At 34.8% G+C, this 17,722-nt stretch overlaps 3 protein-coding genes across 3 annotated transcripts in view; 2 read left to right on the top strand and 1 right to left on the bottom strand.

Moving 5' to 3' along the window:
- LOC107627622 (TMV resistance protein N-like) lies at positions 1,782-6,146 on the top strand. The gene is made up of 4 exons (XM_016330448.2): positions 1,782-2,762; positions 3,547-4,366; positions 4,634-5,091; positions 5,396-6,146. The coding sequence occupies exons 1-4, from the start codon at positions 2,311-2,313 to the stop codon at positions 6,144-6,146; spliced, it is 2,481 nt and encodes an 826-aa protein (XP_016185934.2). The 5' UTR covers positions 1,782-2,310.
- LOC107627621 (putative disease resistance protein At4g11170) lies at positions 6,304-9,672 on the top strand. Its single transcript, XM_021116995.1, has 6 exons — positions 6,304-6,501; positions 6,747-7,025; positions 7,373-7,694; positions 7,949-8,125; positions 8,217-8,431; positions 8,539-9,672. The coding sequence occupies exons 1-6, from the start codon at positions 6,322-6,324 to the stop codon at positions 9,052-9,054; spliced, it is 1,689 nt and encodes a 562-aa protein (XP_020972654.1). The 5' UTR covers positions 6,304-6,321; the 3' UTR covers positions 9,055-9,672.
- LOC107625700 (disease resistance protein TAO1) overlaps positions 8,536-17,722 on the bottom strand; it is a 14,150-nt gene continuing 4,963 nt past the window's right edge. Inside the window, exons 4-9 of the mRNA XM_021116163.1 lie at positions 15,914-17,015; positions 15,481-15,756; positions 14,679-15,076; positions 11,825-12,251; positions 10,824-11,396; positions 8,536-10,746 (exon numbers count right to left, since the gene is read on the bottom strand). Coding sequence (XP_020971822.1) covers positions 10,693-10,746; positions 10,824-11,396; positions 11,825-12,251; positions 14,679-15,076; positions 15,481-15,756; positions 15,914-17,015 — 2,830 coding nt within the window. The 3' untranslated portion in view covers positions 8,536-10,692. The remainder of the gene's footprint in view (positions 10,747-10,823; positions 11,397-11,824; positions 12,252-14,678; positions 15,077-15,480; positions 15,757-15,913; positions 17,016-17,722) is intronic.

The following is a 17,722-nucleotide window of genomic DNA, read 5'->3' as shown; positions in this document are numbered from 1 at the left end:
AAAATAAAATTAATTTTTATGTAAAAAAGTATTAAATTATCAATTAATGAATCTTTTTAGTGGCTAAAAATCTTTTACATTTAGTGAGAGGTCTTTAGTTCAACATTCACTTAAAACATATTTTTATATAAGTATATAATACATACATGTATAAAATGTGGGTTGATCAGTAGGTTGAGACTCAACCCACATCCTATCCGATCCACACGAGAATCCTACTCGTACCTTATCATACCCGTTGTAGATCGAGTTGGCAATCCTATCTGATCGGATGGGATTGGATTGAATACCCGCGGATAAGGTACATATTACCATCCCTAAACAAGTAGCATTTTCCAATGCCTACGTATAATATTAGAAGGTTTTCACATGTACCACTGGTATATCATAATTATTTATGGTTCAGATAATGAATTAAGGTGAATGCTATGATGCCTAAAAAGTGGTGTCTATTTACTAAAAATGATTAAAAGTTATTATTTAATTTAAAAGATATAAAAATAAATAATTTTTAAAAAATTAAAATTTACTATAAAAAATAAGTTAGACAAAATTTAGACAAAAATATATAGGCACCATAGAATTGGCCATGAATTTAATATATGTAACACTGTGATGTAGATAAAAATTTTTCGTATAAGGATGCAAAAATACAGAATATGGTGAGAACTACACCTGCTGTTTCCTTAACCCAAAAAGGAGAGATTTGAAATGTTGTCTCTGCCCTTTGATAGTATGGTTGTCAGCGTAGCTTATGAACAACTCGTGTTTCAGCTAGATAGGAGTGGATACTGGATAGTGTTAATTGCTCAGATTTGTATAAAGGTGGATATTACTATAAAAATTTTATAATTATCTTTATATGAAGATATATTTTTTTTGTTATTAAATGATAAATTATAGAGTTTAATTTGATATGGTATAAAAGTATTATTTTTTTAAAGTGTGGCTAAACAAACAAAGTACACTTTTAATATAAGACTCTTCATAAAAAAATGTTTTTAACATCTTCATTTGAGTAGGTGCCTTGTGTAAATTGGATAGCTTCTTTAACTGATTTATTCTAGTAAGTTGTCTAGGAAATATTTCAATTAAGATCACTGTTATCTATATCTATATCTATACTTCTATATTTATCCATACCATATATAATAGAAATACAAAAAAGTTTGATATCCAATTTTTTTTTAAAATATCTTTCGTTATATATAATTTATAAAAAATATTATTTCCAAGATTTTTGTTAAATTATAAAATATTTACTATCTCAACTAATTCAATTTTTATTATTTTTATATAAATTTAAAAGATAAAAATGTATATCAATAGATACCTTAATATCTATTGATACATTAGTAATTATAATAGATTTTCGAAAAATATTTATGAAGGATTAAACATAGGTTACTGATGAATTGAGTTTGCTTTCCTGTACATATTATAACTTTTTTAAAAATACATTAGTATTTAAAACCTTTTCTATTTTATAAATATGATTTGAAATAAATTAACTCAGTACAACTCCATTATTGTATATATAATCACTTGGGAATTTTATTAAAAATAATAGCATGTATAATTTTAATATTAATTCATCAATCATTATTATCAATCTTAAAAATACACATATATATAATAGATTACAGTTATGCCATATTTTATCTCAAGTCATTTTTAACTTTATGTTGTCTGTTCTCTTAACACGAGTACATAGTGGTGGAAAATATTTAAAGTTTGTCCATTATTCACTTTTATTTTCTACAGAATTTGGTAAAAATCTAAGAACAAATGGCTCATCCACCCCAACCCATTAGCTCAGGCCACTTTCACCTTTATTGGCTACACTTAGCTAAAACAAGGTGTTGACGGAGTCATCCTCTAATAACCACATATATGTTGCTGTAGTCTAACCCTTTAAGTAATTTACCAATTTTAACTTGCAAAACAGGGATATTTCTGGTATTTCCAAACACACACCACGAGACAACAAAATAATACAAACAATCGAACCGTACATGTGATACGGTATGCCAATAAAGTAATTGACACATGTGAAACGTTTCCTATAATATTAAAGTGTTGTTATTTACAGCATCGCATTCCCAAGTCCCAACCGTGTCATAGTGAGTAGTGACCACCGACTACTATCATTGACTTGATTTGCTTCACAAAGAAGGTATCAAGTCCCGGTTTACTTCTTCTCTAACTTCCTACGACTGACAAAAGATCTTCCAGCATCCTGCATAAGCATCCTAAGCCTCAGCTTGTATATGACTTGAGTCAGTGCATCACCTTTAACCAATCGCTGCTATGTCTTACCAAAACCAAGAATATGATGCGTACATTAGTTCTGGATTGAACTTCCTTGATCCTTTTTTTTCAGATCTCTATGCTGCACTCAGATATGTTGGACTGCATGTTTTAGCAGACCAAGCCGTGGTCAAGACTAATGAACTTTTATTATCTGGCGCAATCGAACGATGCAGAGTTTCTATCATAGTTTTCACAATAGATTATGCTAAATCAGCCCTGTGTTTGCAAGAGCTGGTGAAAATAATGGAGTGTCATCGGAGCAGCAAAGATCAGAAGGTTGTGCCCGTGTTCTATTGCTTAGATCCCTCCCAAGTATGCAATCTGAGCGGTTATTTTGGGCAGATTTTGTCTGATACTCTGCAAGGAACGGATGAAAACATGATGTTGAGTTTTGCGACCGCGCTTCGACAAGTTGCTTCCATTTCACCCAGGTTTCTTCCGGATATAGGGTAATTAAATTCTCCCATGTTTTTTAATGCTTTGATCTTTATTCTTAATGAGCCATGACCTTTTGAGTATCATTGGCTTGTTGGAGACTAGAGTGGAACGTGATTTTGTCATTCAATTCTTATCATGTTCCTCTGATTAAATGTGTTTGTAAAGGTACCAGAGAGTGAGAGGGTTTGAAGAGAGTTGGGAGAGAAAACAAAGATAGAGAGAAGTAGAGAACGAGTAAAACGAGCGACTAACAAAATTTATTACTTTTTTTGTCAACATTTGACTAATTCTAAACTAAATTCTAAAATCTAAACTCTAATTGTATAAAAAATTAAAATTTAGAGAAAATGAATTGATTTCTAATTTTTTGATCTGCGAATATTTAAGTATGAGGATTTAAAAATACATTTAAGTCCTTTGATCTTTTTAAAATCTGGACACGTCGATTATTTGGTCTAATTTGTTATCTATATCAATCAGATCATACAACAAAAGTTAGGTTTGATTTTTCGTTGGATATGACGTACCCATATAAACATGAGGGATCAATATGTCTAGATTTTAAAAAGGTAAGAGACTTAAATGTATTTTCAAATCTTTAAAGACTTATCAATTTCTTTATTCTAGTTTCTTTAATTTAGTAATCCAACAAAATACTTTATGTTATAATTTTAAATATTGATAACTAGCTGATGGCCAAAACAATAAATTCTAATGGCCTTCTAATATTTTTCTATCCTCAATCATTTGTATTATTGGTTAATGATTATGCTTTATATTTATATTTTTTTTCAGGAATAAAATAAAAGTTATGAACGATATAGTTGGACATGTTACATCCTTGATAGATTCAGCGAAATTATTCATTGCAAAGCATCCGGTGGGAGTAGACTCTCGTGTGCAAGATTTGATTCAACTCTTAAACAATCAGAATGAAGATGGTGTTCTGATAATGGCGATATGGGGAATGGCGGGAATAGGTAAAACAACTATCGCTAAAGCCCTCTACAACCAAATTAGCCACAACTTTGAGGTGAAGAAATTTGTCCCAAACATCAAGGATAGAATAATGAAAAATTCAGCAAGAACGTCTAGTTTAGAAGAGGAGCTTCTATTATTTTTCCAAGAACGAGTTACAACAAAAACGCATAACGCTGACTCAACAAGAGATAAATGGTGGGGACTTCCTCACATAAAGGTACTTCTTATACTTGACAATGTAAGAAGTGAAAGAGAACTGGAGGTTTTGCCAGTAACTCGTGAATGCTTTGGTCCTGGGAGTATAATAATCATCACGACAAGAACTAAACATGATCGACTTCATGAGATTGGAGTTAATCATATATATAGAGTGAAAGAAATGGACTACAACGAATGTGTTGAGCTTTTTAGTTGGAGCGCATTCAACAAAGCCACTCCTGAAAGAAGTTATTCTGGTCTTATTAATTATGCAATTGAATATTCTGATGGACTGCCACTGGCTCTTGTGTGTGTTGGCTCTGCTGTATCTGAAAAAAGTATACAAGAGTGGGAGAATGTATTGGACAGCTTCAAAAGATTCCCCTTTCAAGATGTATGGCAGGTTTTGGAACATAACAAAGAAAGAAAAAAAATTGCAACTCCCTTAATCCTGAAATTTCCCTACTCTCCACCCTATTTTAAATAATTATGTAATGTGCGTACTGAAAATCAGCCCGTTTTACCAATATAAATTCATTAATAATAAAAATAAATTGTTAAAAAACTTTTAATTAAGGTGAATGTATCCTACTATGTTATAAAAAACTTTTAATTCAGTTTATAGTGTATGCTGCATAGATTCAAATACTTGTCCGAAAGTTAGTTCAGTGTGTTTTATTTTCACATTTAAAAACTTATGCAGCAAAGGCCATATGATGTATTCTTGAGCTTTCGAGGCAAAGAAACTCGCTCAAAGTTCATCTCACATCTTTATGCATCTCTTGAAAATGCTGGTATCTATGTTTTCAAGGATGAAAACGGGCTAGCAAGAGGGGAAACTCTCTCAATCTCGCTTCTGAAATCAATTGAAGAGTCTAAAGCTTCTATCATTATTTTGTCACCAAATTATGCATTTTCAAGATGGTGCTTGCAAGAGTTGGAACACATCATGCTCTGTTGTAAAAACAAAACTCAAAAGGTGCTGCCAGTATTCTACCATATAGATCCCTCGGAAGTGCGAAATCAAACTGGTAAGTTTGGACAAGCTTTTGATAACCTTATGAAAAGATATCCGGATAAAATAAAAGGCAAGGAGCAGAGTTGGAGGAAAGCACTCCGTGAAGTCGGGTGCATTGCAGGGTTTGTCATCCGAAAATCCAGGTAAATTAATTAATATACTTCACATTTTGGAGAAATCTCTATTCAAAAGATGTTTAAATATGTAAAGTTTTTTTTAGCAAGTTTGTATAAATTCTAAATTTTGGAATTGCATATCAAAATTCTTTTTCTTTAACTTCTATATAAATGCCTATGAAATTCTTACTGATATAATTCAACTTAATTTTGTCTAACTAGCATGTTATTTACTTTAAGCAACATTATACTTACAATGAAACTAAAACAACTTGAGAAAGTTGTAAATCTTCTCCTACTGTCTGTATAATCTCTAGTACCTATGGTGCAGGAATGAAAGTGAGGATATTAAGAACATTGTTGAACATATTACTCATATGCTGGACATGAAGGAACTGTTTGTTGCTAATCATCCGGTAGGAGTTGAATCTCGTGTTGAAGAGGTGATTGAACTGTTAAAAGACCAGCAGCAAGAAAATCCTCTACTACTTGGTATATGGGGCATGGGAGGGAGTGGTAAAACAACCATTAGCAAAGCGATTTATAATAAACTTTTCCGCGAGTTTGAAGGTCGGTGCTTCCTCCTAAATATAAGAGAAGTTTGGGATCAAGATAATGGAATTCTTTATTTACAACAGCAACTTCTTTCTTCTATCTTCAAGACAACGAAAATAAAGGTAGAAAACATTGAATCTGGAAAGTCAATATTGGAAAAAAGACTTGGCCAGAAAAAGATTCTTCTTGTACTTGATGATGTGGACAAATTGGAGCAGCTAAATTCTTTAGCTGCAAGCCGTAAATGGTTCTGTCCCGGTAGCATAATAATCATCACAACAAGAGACGAGCATCTTCTAAGTTGTCTTAGAATTGACAAGTTATATAGTATGAAAGAGTTAAATGACAAAGAATCCATTGAACTTTTTAGCTGGCATGCATTCAAAGAACCATGTCCAAAAGAAGAGTTTGCTTCACTTGCTAATCCTCCAGAATATACAACTGCAAACTTTTATCTGGGAAATTTAGTTGCCATTGACTTCAAATATAGCAAACTCAACCTAGTATGGAAGAAGGGTCAGGTATAAATTCTGAGTTTTATTTACTTTTGTGGTTGAACATAGCAAACTTCAAACAAAGAAAACTTCAAGAACAAGTGAGAAAAACAAAGCTCATGATCTTTTTAGACATGTTGAAAGATTGGAGAGCTTTGCATTTTTATAGGTGTTTGTGTTGTGTTTTGTTTTTTCAGCTGAAATTGGAATGAATGTTCTTATGGAACGATGCCTTATTACTGTGGACACTAAGGGAAAACTTGGCATGCATGGTTTGCTGCGAGACATGGGAAAAGAAATTATTCGCGAGAGTTTGCCAATGAAACCTGAGGAACGTAGTAGGTTGTGGAATCCAGATGAAGTGCTTAATGTATTATCAAAAGACATGGTAAGAATTTCAAGTATGTTTTCAAATTCATACAACAACAATGATATATTGTGAAAACTTTTGTTTCATCATTTTTAATTATATTTTCAAACAAGGGAGTGGAACTTCAATTATATTCTATTCTCTTGAATTTTTATGATTCTACCTGATTGGAGTTTTAGTTATTTGACTTTTTTTTTCAATTTTTTAGTGCTCTTTTAGCTACCCTTAATCCAATTTTACTTTTTGGTTCCTATAATTTATAGGGAACAAAAGCTATTGAGGGACTTGCTTTGAACCTGCCAAAGTCACTGAATCCAACCCACTTAAAGACAGAAGCATTTAAGGAGATGAAGAGACTCAGATTGCTTCAGTTTGCGAATGTGCAACTTGTTGGAGACTTTAAATATCTTTCAACAGATCTTCGATGGTTGTGCTGGCATGAATGTCCTTCAGAATATACAACTGCAAACTTTGATCAAGGAAATTTAGTTGCTATTGACTTCAAATATAGCAAACTCGACCTAGTATGGAAGAAGGGTCAGGTATAAATTCTGAGTTTTATTTACTTTTGTGGTTGAACATAGCAAACTTCAAACAAAGAAAACTTCAAGAAAAAGTGAGAAAAACAAAGCTCGTGATCTTTTTAGACATGTTGAAAGATTGGAGAGCTTTGCATTTTTATAGGTGTTTGTGTTGTGTTTTGTTTTTTTATATGGGAACTCTATTCCCCCACCTTTTCTGTATTTCTGTTTTCTCATATTAATGAAATTCTTATAAAAAAAAGTATATACCTATTAACAAATTTCTAAAAACAATTCAAGTGAATTTTCATATATTCAAATCTAGTTTTTTTTTAGTTCTTGAATTCATCTCCTTAAAATTCTTGCAGATGATGAAGAATCTAAAAATTCTCAATCTTGGTCATTCTCAACACTTGACACAAACTCCTGACTTTTCAAATATGCCCAATCTTGAAAAGTTAATACTCAAATATTGCCCAAAGTTGACGTCGGTTTCTCATACCATTGAACATCTCAAGCAAGTTCTTCTAATCAATTTGAAAGGGTGTTCAAGGCTTCGTGTACTTCCAAGAAGCATCTACAAGTTGAGATCTCTCAAAACTCTCATTCTCTCAGGATGTTCATTGATTGATAAGCTAGAGGAAGACATAGAACAGATGGAATCATTGGCAACTTTGATGGCAGATAAAACTGCCATAACACAAGTGCCTCATGCACTACTAAGAGTTGCCCATAGTTGACGTCGGTTTCTCATACCATTGAACATCTCAAGCAAGTTCTTCTAATCAATTTGAAAGGGTGTTCAAGGCTTCGTGTACTTCCAAGAAGCATCTACAAGTTGAGATCTCTCAAAACTCTCATTCTCTCAGGATGTTCATTGATTGATAAGCTAGAGGAAGACATAGAACAGATGGAATCATTGGCAACTTTGATGGCAGATAAAACTGCCATAACACAAGTGCCTCATGCACTACTAAGATTAAAGAGCATTGTGTTTATTTCTTTGTGCGACTTTGAAGGATTATCGCGCAATGTGTTTCCTTCAATCATTTGGTCATGGACCTCTCCAACAAATAATTTCTCACCCCAAGTCAAATATTGTTTCCTTAATAGTTCCAAATAGAAATTCTCAAGGCCTATCATCCATCATCAGAGGGCTTCCACAGGTTCAGAATGTTGGGCTGGAGTGTGGCTCACAACTTCAAATAGCAGATGTAGCTTCTGATGATACTTTTAAAGTCACAAACTGCAATGAAATGATAGTAACATCAAGTGCATCAAATGTCTCAAAAAGGAGTACCTCATCATTAGCTGGTTGTTGCAGCAAACATGACATTATTGAAGCTGAAATTTCCTTGAATTTAATTTTAATCCAAATGGGAATGAGTTGTGCTGTCACAGAGGTACTTAGAGAGAATATTTTTCAGGTTTGTCTCTATTGTCAACCTATTCACTTGATTCAAACTTTAACTGTATGAGATTTACACCTTATATTTACATTCCAATTCTAAAGTATGTTTTTTTGATTGTGCAGAAATTTAGTCCCAGAGTACCTGGAGATTGTTTGCTTCCTGGCAACAAGAATCCTGATTGGTTAGCATACAGTAGCGAAGATTCTTCTGTAACTTTCCATGTCCCTCAAGTGAATGGGCGTAGGTTAAAGACAGTGTTGTTGTGTATAGTCTATTCTTCTTCCCCAAAAAATGTACCGTCAGAAGCCCATATTGTCAAAAATCTGTTTATCATAAATCACACAAAAACCACCCCTTATGTCTATGATGGAGATACACTGGCTTCACTTAAAGATGAGGAGTGGCAGAAGGTAACATCAATCCTTGAAGCCGGTGACAAAGTGCAGATTGTTGTTGTTGCGGGGTTAGGATTCACAGTGAAGAAGATAGCAGTTTATCTCGTATATGCAGATCAACAAGCTGAAGGTATTGTTTGTGCTGACGATATGGTAGCATATGCAAATTTCACTGTTCATGGTGGCGATAACAATGTAAGTGCTAATTGTCTAAGTATCTACGAACATTATTTTAAAGTATAAAATTTATTTCGTCCATGTTATGTTGCAGGCTAAATTTGATAGAGTTTTTAAAGCAAAATTGCACTTTAAGGACTTGGTTGATATTTGCATTTTTATTTGACTCCTATATTTTATGTTACTACCTTTAAGTTTATCTTGGGAGTGCTGATATTATTTTGAACTTCAAATTAACTGCTGCTGAAATGATCAACTTGTAGAAAGTCTTTTCTGCTGTCATTAAAAATGTAAAAGTACATTTATTCATTTTGCCACCTTATATAATATGCTCACACTCGCCTATACTATAAAGAAGTATGTAATTGTTGAAACTTCATATTCAATTACACATTAGTTCTCTCCGCTTTTACTTTCTCTATGTTTTTGTACTTATTTTGTTCATTTTCTCTGCTGATTCTGTGTAAAACTAATGCTCATATCTTATTTTCAGAAAAATTTGAAGTCACTTGGAAAACGAAAATTCCAGAGAGTATGATTATCAAGGAGTATTGTCACTTGTCAATTTAAGTTGAAGTTGTAAGTGTAGGCTAAGAAAGATAAAATTTAATTTGTGGCCTAGATCTAAAATTATATGTTTTCCTTCTAACCTCGGGATCATTTTTTAAAAAAAATTTCTGCACATACTTTTCCCAAAACAACATTTCAATGCACGATGCTCGTAAAGGTTTTAGTTAAATTTTCTGCTTATTGCTTTCTATTAAATCTAACTCATTATATGGTTTTAGTTTATCACTTGTGATACCAACTTAAATTTAAGTCTATCAGTTTTTCTAATACCCAACTTTACACAAGCTGTTTATATAATGTGAAATTGATGACAGGGATGTAAGTATTGGTTCCAGATAAGTTGCAACAAGAGGTGCACTTAACTTTTAGGATGCTATTAAGTAGTACGCTTTAATGGGAGAATAAAAAAATGTTGCTCAAGCCATCTCTGATTAATAGTCTAAACTTTTCCACTCTGAAGATTAAGTTCTACATAATAAGGAGTATAAAGGAGACTCTGCTGATCTCTGATATTTATAGCGTTTTACTATTCTACGTTTAGATTATGTTCGACGCTCTCTATATATAATGTATGAAGAATTAACACCACATTTGTCGTCGTGCTCACCAACATCATACTCTGTTCAGCTGCCCCTTTACTCTTTGCATTCCAAAAATGCCGTACATCCTTTCAATGCTTATTACATCCATTCACCAGCCTTTTTCATGATGCCAATGTCAACCTAAATACAAGTGCAGAAAAAAAAAAGTTCATGGTTTAGAAAATAAAATGCAGCAATCAAATAGTTAAATAAGCACAAACCCACATTAAGTCTTTTCTGAATTAGATTCATGAAGGCCAAGATACAAGTAACGAGCTCCATCTGGATAGAGAAGGTGGAGATATAGTTTCTTGTGCAGATAAGACACCTGAAATCATCATTATCGTTCTCATTTTAAACTACAGCTTGTTTATTTACTTCTTGTGAGATTCATAGCAAAAATCCATGACACAAGAACCGCGCTGTACGCGCAGCAGGGCTGAGGCAAGGAGCCCGAGGAAAACCCAGACTAGATTACAATTTTGCCTAACTGGGAAGTAAAGCAGCATAGGAAGGCCATCATATCATACCTTGAAAATTAGATCTTAAGTTGTTACAATTTTGCTCTGTTGCAGTTGAAGCAATTCAATTTGTCCAACAACTTGAACTACAAGAACCAAAATGACAACAATTATGTTTATGTCAAAATATAGAACGTAACAAACTTACATCCATCACACTTACTTTTTTATCTGTGCCGGAAACAGGAATCTTATTACTGATTGCAGGTGTAGCATCAACAGCAGGGACACTGAAATTCTTATCTCTCATATCATCAACATTAGAAGCATCTTCTTTCTTACCAACAACCATGCTATTCACAATGACATCTTCTTGGCATTCATCAATGTTTTGGTCGATCGACTCATCATGAATGAGGTAAACTGCAGTGTTCTTCGCAACGATTCCATCCCCCAAAACAACAACCTCCTGAACTTTGTCACCAGCTTCAAGATTTGATATGACATTCTGCCAATCTTCATCTCTAAGTGAAAGCAAGGTATCTCCCTCATATAGATAAGGAGTGGTCTTTGTGTGATTAATGATCAACAGATTTTTAAGAATTAGGCCTTCATATGTCATGATATCTGGGGAGGAATAAACAATGCACAATGTCACTGCCTTCAAATTATGCCCTTTCACTTTAGGGACTTCGAAAATCACAGAAGAACCTTCACCATTGAAACTTAACCAATCAGTATTGTTGTCACCAGGGAGCAAACATTCTCCCACATCACTGGTACTGGCAGCCAGTTTCTGAATGATTAATGATTCAAAATAACATATGCTTGGTTAAGAATACAAATTTCACTTGTTCAAGTAATAAGTGTATAAGATATGACAGAGTATATTTTAATGATTTGCAAATCTAAGTGTTAATTTCTCTTTGCAGTTGATCATATAAACAATTCATTGGTTAGTTTTCTGCAAATAATATTTGTGCCTAAGGTCTTTTGTTTGCTCTTGTTTTCTCTCTTTCTAAATACTCTCTAGATTAATTCCAGTTTTACTAACCTAATTCCAAGAGTTAGTTTAAGAGTTGAGAAATGCCTTATAAATATCTTGTAATACTACTTTTGCTAAAATTATTTTTAAAAAATAGAAAGAATCTATCTATATATATAGTAAACGAAATAAATTAGAAGAAAATAAAATTTGATAGTATGAAGACAGATATAACAAACCTGTGAAATGCTTTCTCTGAGTATTTTTGTGACCGGACAGTTCGTTACCATTTGAATTAAAATGAAACTGATGGTAGCTTTTGATATAGACATGTCACCTTGACTGCGACAATCAACTAAGGCTGAGGTATCCATTTTTAAAACATGTGATATGGCTGGTGGTGCTTCCAGTTCCTTACAATTTTTTATATTGATGGCATCCAAGGTAAAATCTCCGGTTGTTTGTATTTGTGAACCGCTTTCTAACCTGATACCCTGAATATTTGGGAGCTCTCCGATAATGGATGATGTACCATGGAAGCTATTATTTGGCACAGTTAAAGAAACAAGACATGAAACATTTGCATATGTTTGCATTTGGGGTGAGAGGTTATTTGTTGGGGAGGTCCATGACCAAATGATTGAAGGAAACACATCACGGGACAATTTAGATCAATTAGTATCGTCTATATTTATATAGTATATCTATACATTTATTGTAGGATTCTATGTCTTTATTACTTTGATTCATTTAGCACCTATAAATACCCCTTGTATATTGTACCTTTGGTCACAACTCAATAATACACTTTTCAGATCACTCTCTCAGTCTCTTGTTTCTAACATGGTATCCAGAGCTTAGGTCATTTTTTTTCCATGAATATTAGTTTATAGTCCTTTGCTTTTCCTCTTTCGTCAGTGTTCTTTGGTCTCTCTTTTGCTCCCTTTTCAGACGCTTTGGTTCGTCACCGCCCTTACCACCGCCTTCGTCTCGTCGTTACGAGTTCAACGAGTCCAGCCTCGTCACCGGAAACCACCGCACGCGCCGCCACGCTCCGTCTGAAGTTCGCCGTCTAGTTGTCTCCGAGCAGTACTTTGTGCTCAGTTTTCAACCTCTTCCTGCCGTTTCGGTTCGTCACCGCCGCTACCGTCGCCTTCCACTCGTTGCAAAGTTTTCAACGCCACCGGAATCACCGCCAAACTCCTCCGGACGCGCCGCCACGCGCCGCCTGAAGTTGGCTGTCCGGTTGCAGGCGTTCTCTTCCAGAAGCATCCGTCACCGTTGGATCAGCGCTCCAGATCAACGGCTCATCAAAGCCCACGTGGCAGCCAGAAGAGAGACGAACCGCGCCCGACCCGCGAGACCGACCCGACCCGACCTTCCCACCCGCGCGCCACCTCGCGCCCTGTCAGCTGTTGACGTGTCCTGCGTCTCCAATCCCCGTCTGCCACGTGTCATTGCTTGTTGACGTGGCTGCTGACGTGGAATCTGACGTGGCGGCTGACGTGGCAGACAGTGGGACCCTCCCTAAGGTTTTTTGGTGAGCTCTTTCCGATTCTGCACTCCGATTTCTCATTTTCTGCTCCGAAATTGCCGTTTTCTCTCCTCTCTTTGATCTTTGTAACTGCTATCATGGAAAAGCCAGATGTTTTTGCTGCCACCGATAGAAAGGGTAAATTCTGTCGAAACTGTAACCGTTCTGGGCACCTCTTCCCCGACTGTCCTTCTGTTGAATGTCGCACATGCCACCAGAAAGGTCATCTTAGCTACCATTATTCACAGCTGTTCTGCCGTTACTGCAAGCTCTCGGGACATTTAATTACTGCCTGTCCTACTCGCCCACCACGTCCTAGTCCACTCAACTCGTCTCCTGTCTCTCTTTCTGATATTGCATCTCTTCTTCAGCGTCTTTTCTCTGTTTCTGGTAATACCCCTGCTGCTTTTTCCACCTCTCCAGGTAATTCTAAATGGTACTTTGACTCGGGTTGCTTTAATCACATGTCTCCGTTGCGTAATATTGTCTCGTCCATGTCTACCACTACAAATGGACCTACTGTCAATACTGCAAATGGCTCCCTCTTGCACGCAACACACAAGGGTTCTATATCCCAATCAACTCTTAATCTTCCTGATACTTATTATGTTCCCAAATTAAACTTCAATCTTATTTCAGTTGGTCAACTTGTTGATCTGGGTTTTGAAGTCACTTTTTCTGTTTCTGGTTGTCGTGTACAGGATCCTCGGACGGGACAAATCATCGGGACTGGACGTAAGGTCGGAAGGTTGTTTGAACTGGAGAATCTTCATATTCCTTCTGTACCAAATCTCTGTGCTGCTTCTTCTCCCTCTACCCTCCACTTATGGCATCAGCGTCTTGCCCACACCTCCTTAGCGCTCCTCGTACTACTCACTATGCGGCAGTTCTACGCATTCTTCGCTACATCAAAGGCACTCTATTTCATGGCCTTTATTTTCCTGCCCATTCCTCTTTGTCTCTTCAGGCTTACTCCGATGCTGATTGGGCTGGTGATCCCACTGATCGTCGTTCTACTACTGGTTACTGTTTGTTTCTTGGCGACGCTCTCATCTCTTGGCGTGCTAAGAAGCAAACATTCACTGCTCGCTCAAGCACAGAAGCTGAGTACCGTGCCCTCGCTAACACCACTGCTGAGGTTATCTCGGTTCGTTGGCTTCTCGAAGATCACACATTGAGATTGATTGTCACTTCATTCGGCAACGTATCCTTATTGATGCTGTTCGTCTCATTGCTGTTGGAACACTAGATCAGACTGCTGATATCTTCACGAAAGCTCATCACCCGACTCGTTTCCGGACTTTGTTATCCAAACTCAAGTTGGTATCCTTAGCTCCCACTTGAGTTTGAGGGGGGATGTTAGAGAATCATTAGAATCAATTTAGATCAATTAGTATCGTCTATATTTATATAGTATATCTGTACATTTATTGTAGGATTCTATGTCTTTATTACTTTGATTCATTTAGCACCTATAAATACCCCTTGTATATTGTACCTTTGGTCACAACTCAATAATATACTTTTCAGATCACTCTCTCAGTCTCTTGTTTCTAACACCTTCAAAGCCACACAAAGAAACATATACAATGCTTTTCAATCTTATCAATGCATTTGGCACTTGTGTTATAGCAGTTTTATTGGCCATCAAAGTTGTCAAAGATTCCATCTGTTCTAAATCCTCTTCCAACTTGTTAATTTCTGAACATCCAGAAAGAATGAGAGTTTTCAGAAATTTCAACTTGTAGATGCTTCTTGGAAGTATACGAAGGCTTGTGCAACCTTTCAGATTGACTAGAAGAATTTTTTTAAGATCTCCAATGGTATGGGAAACCAAAGATAGCCTTGAACAATATTTGAGTATTAACTTTTTAAGATTAGGAATGTTTGAAAAGTCAGGAGTTTCTGTCAAATATTGAGAATGACTAAGATTGAGAATTTCCAACTTCATTAGCATCTGCAAAAAATTCAATAAAAAAAAATAAATAAATGAAGAAGCTACCTGCTCTATACTATATTGATGAAATTTACAATTTAAAAAATTTTAACCATTTTATGATATAATATTAAAGGATTATCTTAGGTAACTAATAACTTTTTTGAATAACATGAACAACCACCAATCAAATCAAAACACACTACACCTCCAAATTACCCACCTAAATCTTAATATTAGAATAACCATCCGCACACCTAGTAAAATAAACATCCGATATATCCATTGTTCACATTGTTTAATATTTTCATTGTCTACCTATATCCATTGTTCACATTGTTTAGTATTTTCATTGTTTACATATACTTTTCCTTTTAAAATACACCTAGCATAGTTGTTTATTGTTACATCATAAATAATCGTACCTGCCTCTTCTTCCATACTAGCTGGAGATTGCTATATTTGAAGTCAATGGCAACTAAATTTCCCTGATCAAAACCTATAGTTGTATATTCTGAAGAACATCCATGCCAGGACAACCATCGAAGATCGGTTGAGAGGTATTTAAAGTCTCCATCGAGTTGTACACCACCAAGTTGAAGCAATCTTAGTCTCTTCATCTTCCTAAAAGCATTGGTCTTCAAATGAATTGGTTTCATCCTTGACAACTTCAAAGCAAGTCCCTGAATAGCTTTTGTTCCCTTTAAAATAAAATAAACAGAAAAACAAAATGCCATGGTTAGATAATTATTTGTAGCCTCTAGTGAGTTTAAATGATATTTGAAACCCAATTTCTTATTAGGATCCAAGAAACAATATATAACTCAAAAATCAAATAAAAATCCATGAGATTCATACCATGTCTTTTGATAAGACATCAAGAACTTCTTCTGGATTCCATAATCTACTGCGTTCTTCGGGTAAAGGTAGATTCTCACGAATGATTTCTCTTCCCATATCTCGCAACAAATAATGCATTCTAAGTTTGTTCTTAGAGTCAATTGTTACAAGAGATCGTTCCCTGAGAACACTGATCCCAATTTCAGTAGAATATCCACAGCCATTCAATATATCAATTACTTCGTCTTTGTCCATTCCGATAAAGAAAAAAGCTATATCAAGGAATATTTCCCGATCTTCGTCATCGTTTAAACCATCAAAGCTTATTTTCAGCTTCTTTTGTATTTGCTCATTGGGAATGTTTTTGAGTTTCTCCAAAACACTTATCCACTCTTGTATTCCCCTTTTAAACAAATGTGATCCAAGAACCTCAAGTGCTAACGGTAATCTCCCACAGTAGGAGACCACTTTACTTGTAAACCCGACAAATTCTTCAATAGGAAATGGTTCCTTAAATGCATGCCAACTAAAAAGTTCGACAGATTCTCTGTCACTCAACTTTTCCAGCCTATATACCTTGTCAACTCGAAGCCAATTAAGAAGACGTTGATCCCTTGTTGTGATGATTATTACACTCCCTGGGCAGAACCATTTACGATTTGCAGCCAAAGCATTTAGTTGCTCCAATTTGTCCACGTCATCAAGTACAACAAGTATCTTCTTTTGGCCAAGTCTTTCCTCTAATATCACTTTTCCAGATTCCACGTTTTGTATCTTTAGTTTCATTGTTTGGTATATACTGGAGAGAAGTTGTTCCTGTAAATGAACTCCGCCATTATCTTGATCCCAAACTTCCCTGATATTTAAGAGGAAGCATCGACCCTCGAATTCACGACAAATTTTGTTATAAACTGCTTTGGCAATAGTTGTTTTACCGATCCCTCCCATGCCCCATATCCCTAATAATAGAGGATCTTTTGTGTTTTGATTCCTCAACATTTTAATCACCTCTTCAACCCGAAGTTCTACTCCTACTGGATGGTTAGCAACAAACAGGTCCTTCATGTCTAGCATCCGAGTGACTTGTTCAATTATGTTCTTAATAGCCTCACTTTCGTTTCTGTAAAATATAAACCAGATATAAGAGGTACACTTACCACTTTGCATTGGCAACATATATATGATTATGAAATTCCAGAAAACCAACATTTTCTCAACAATTGACCAACATACTAAGTTGTTTAGATTCTCACATTTTCTACGCATGCACTATGACTCTATCTATCTGTCTATCATTTATCTATTATAATATATAAAAAACAAAAATATTTCTCTACACTAAAATCATCTACCATATATTTGAACCCATTTTTCAATATTTATTTTATATTTCAACTAGGGGTGGTAAACAGAAAACTCGCCGGACAGTTCACATAACACACCAAAAAATACAGGCTATAAATTTGAAATCACTGTAATAAAAAAGCTCGTCTAATTCGCACCGCCTAATTCACGGGTTTTGGTTTTTTAAATTTGGAACGTTATTTTTATGCTTGTATTTAAAATATTTGTTCGTTTTACTTTAAATTATAATTTCAACTATGTTGGATTTATTAAAAATTTGGACAATATTTAATTATATGTTTTGGACAATGTTAGTTTCATTATTTTATTTTAAAAAATTTGATTAATGATTATGTTTATTAGATATTTAGAATTATAAAGACTTTAGTTTTTGTAAATTTAGAAATTATAATTTTGTTATATTTTTAAAAATTATAAGTTTATTAAAATATTCATAAAATTATATATTTTTTTAACATTTAA

Source organism: Arachis ipaensis, chromosome B02 (assembly GCF_000816755.2).
Source record: "Arachis ipaensis cultivar K30076 chromosome B02, Araip1.1, whole genome shotgun sequence".
NCBI lineage: Eukaryota > Viridiplantae > Streptophyta > Magnoliopsida > Fabales > Fabaceae > Arachis > Arachis ipaensis.
Note: the sequence above shows the minus strand (reverse complement) of the source record. Positions and strands in the feature narration are given on the sequence as shown.

What these genes read in the sequence shown, in the direction of transcription:
- LOC107627621 (XM_021116995.1), top strand. Translation starts at nt 6,322, where the DNA reads ATGAATGTTCTTATGGAACGATGCCTTATTACTGTGGACACTAAGGGA. An exon ending in TAGTATGGAAGAAGGGTCAG is followed by an intron (nt 7,026 to 7,372) that starts GTATAAATTCTG and finishes AAATTCTTGCAG; the next exon opens with ATGATGAAGAATCTAAAAAT. An exon ending in TTAGAGAGAATATTTTTCAG is followed by an intron (nt 8,432 to 8,538) that starts GTTTGTCTCTAT and finishes TTGATTGTGCAG; the next exon opens with AAATTTAGTCCCAGAGTACC.
- LOC107627622 (XM_016330448.2), top strand. Translation starts at nt 2,311, where the DNA reads ATGTCTTACCAAAACCAAGAATATGATGCGTACATTAGTTCTGGATTG. An exon ending in ACAAAGAAAGAAAAAAAATT is followed by an intron (nt 4,367 to 4,633) that starts GCAACTCCCTTA and finishes AAACTTATGCAG; the next exon opens with CAAAGGCCATATGATGTATT. An exon ending in TTTGTCATCCGAAAATCCAG is followed by an intron (nt 5,092 to 5,395) that starts GTAAATTAATTA and finishes CCTATGGTGCAG; the next exon opens with GAATGAAAGTGAGGATATTA.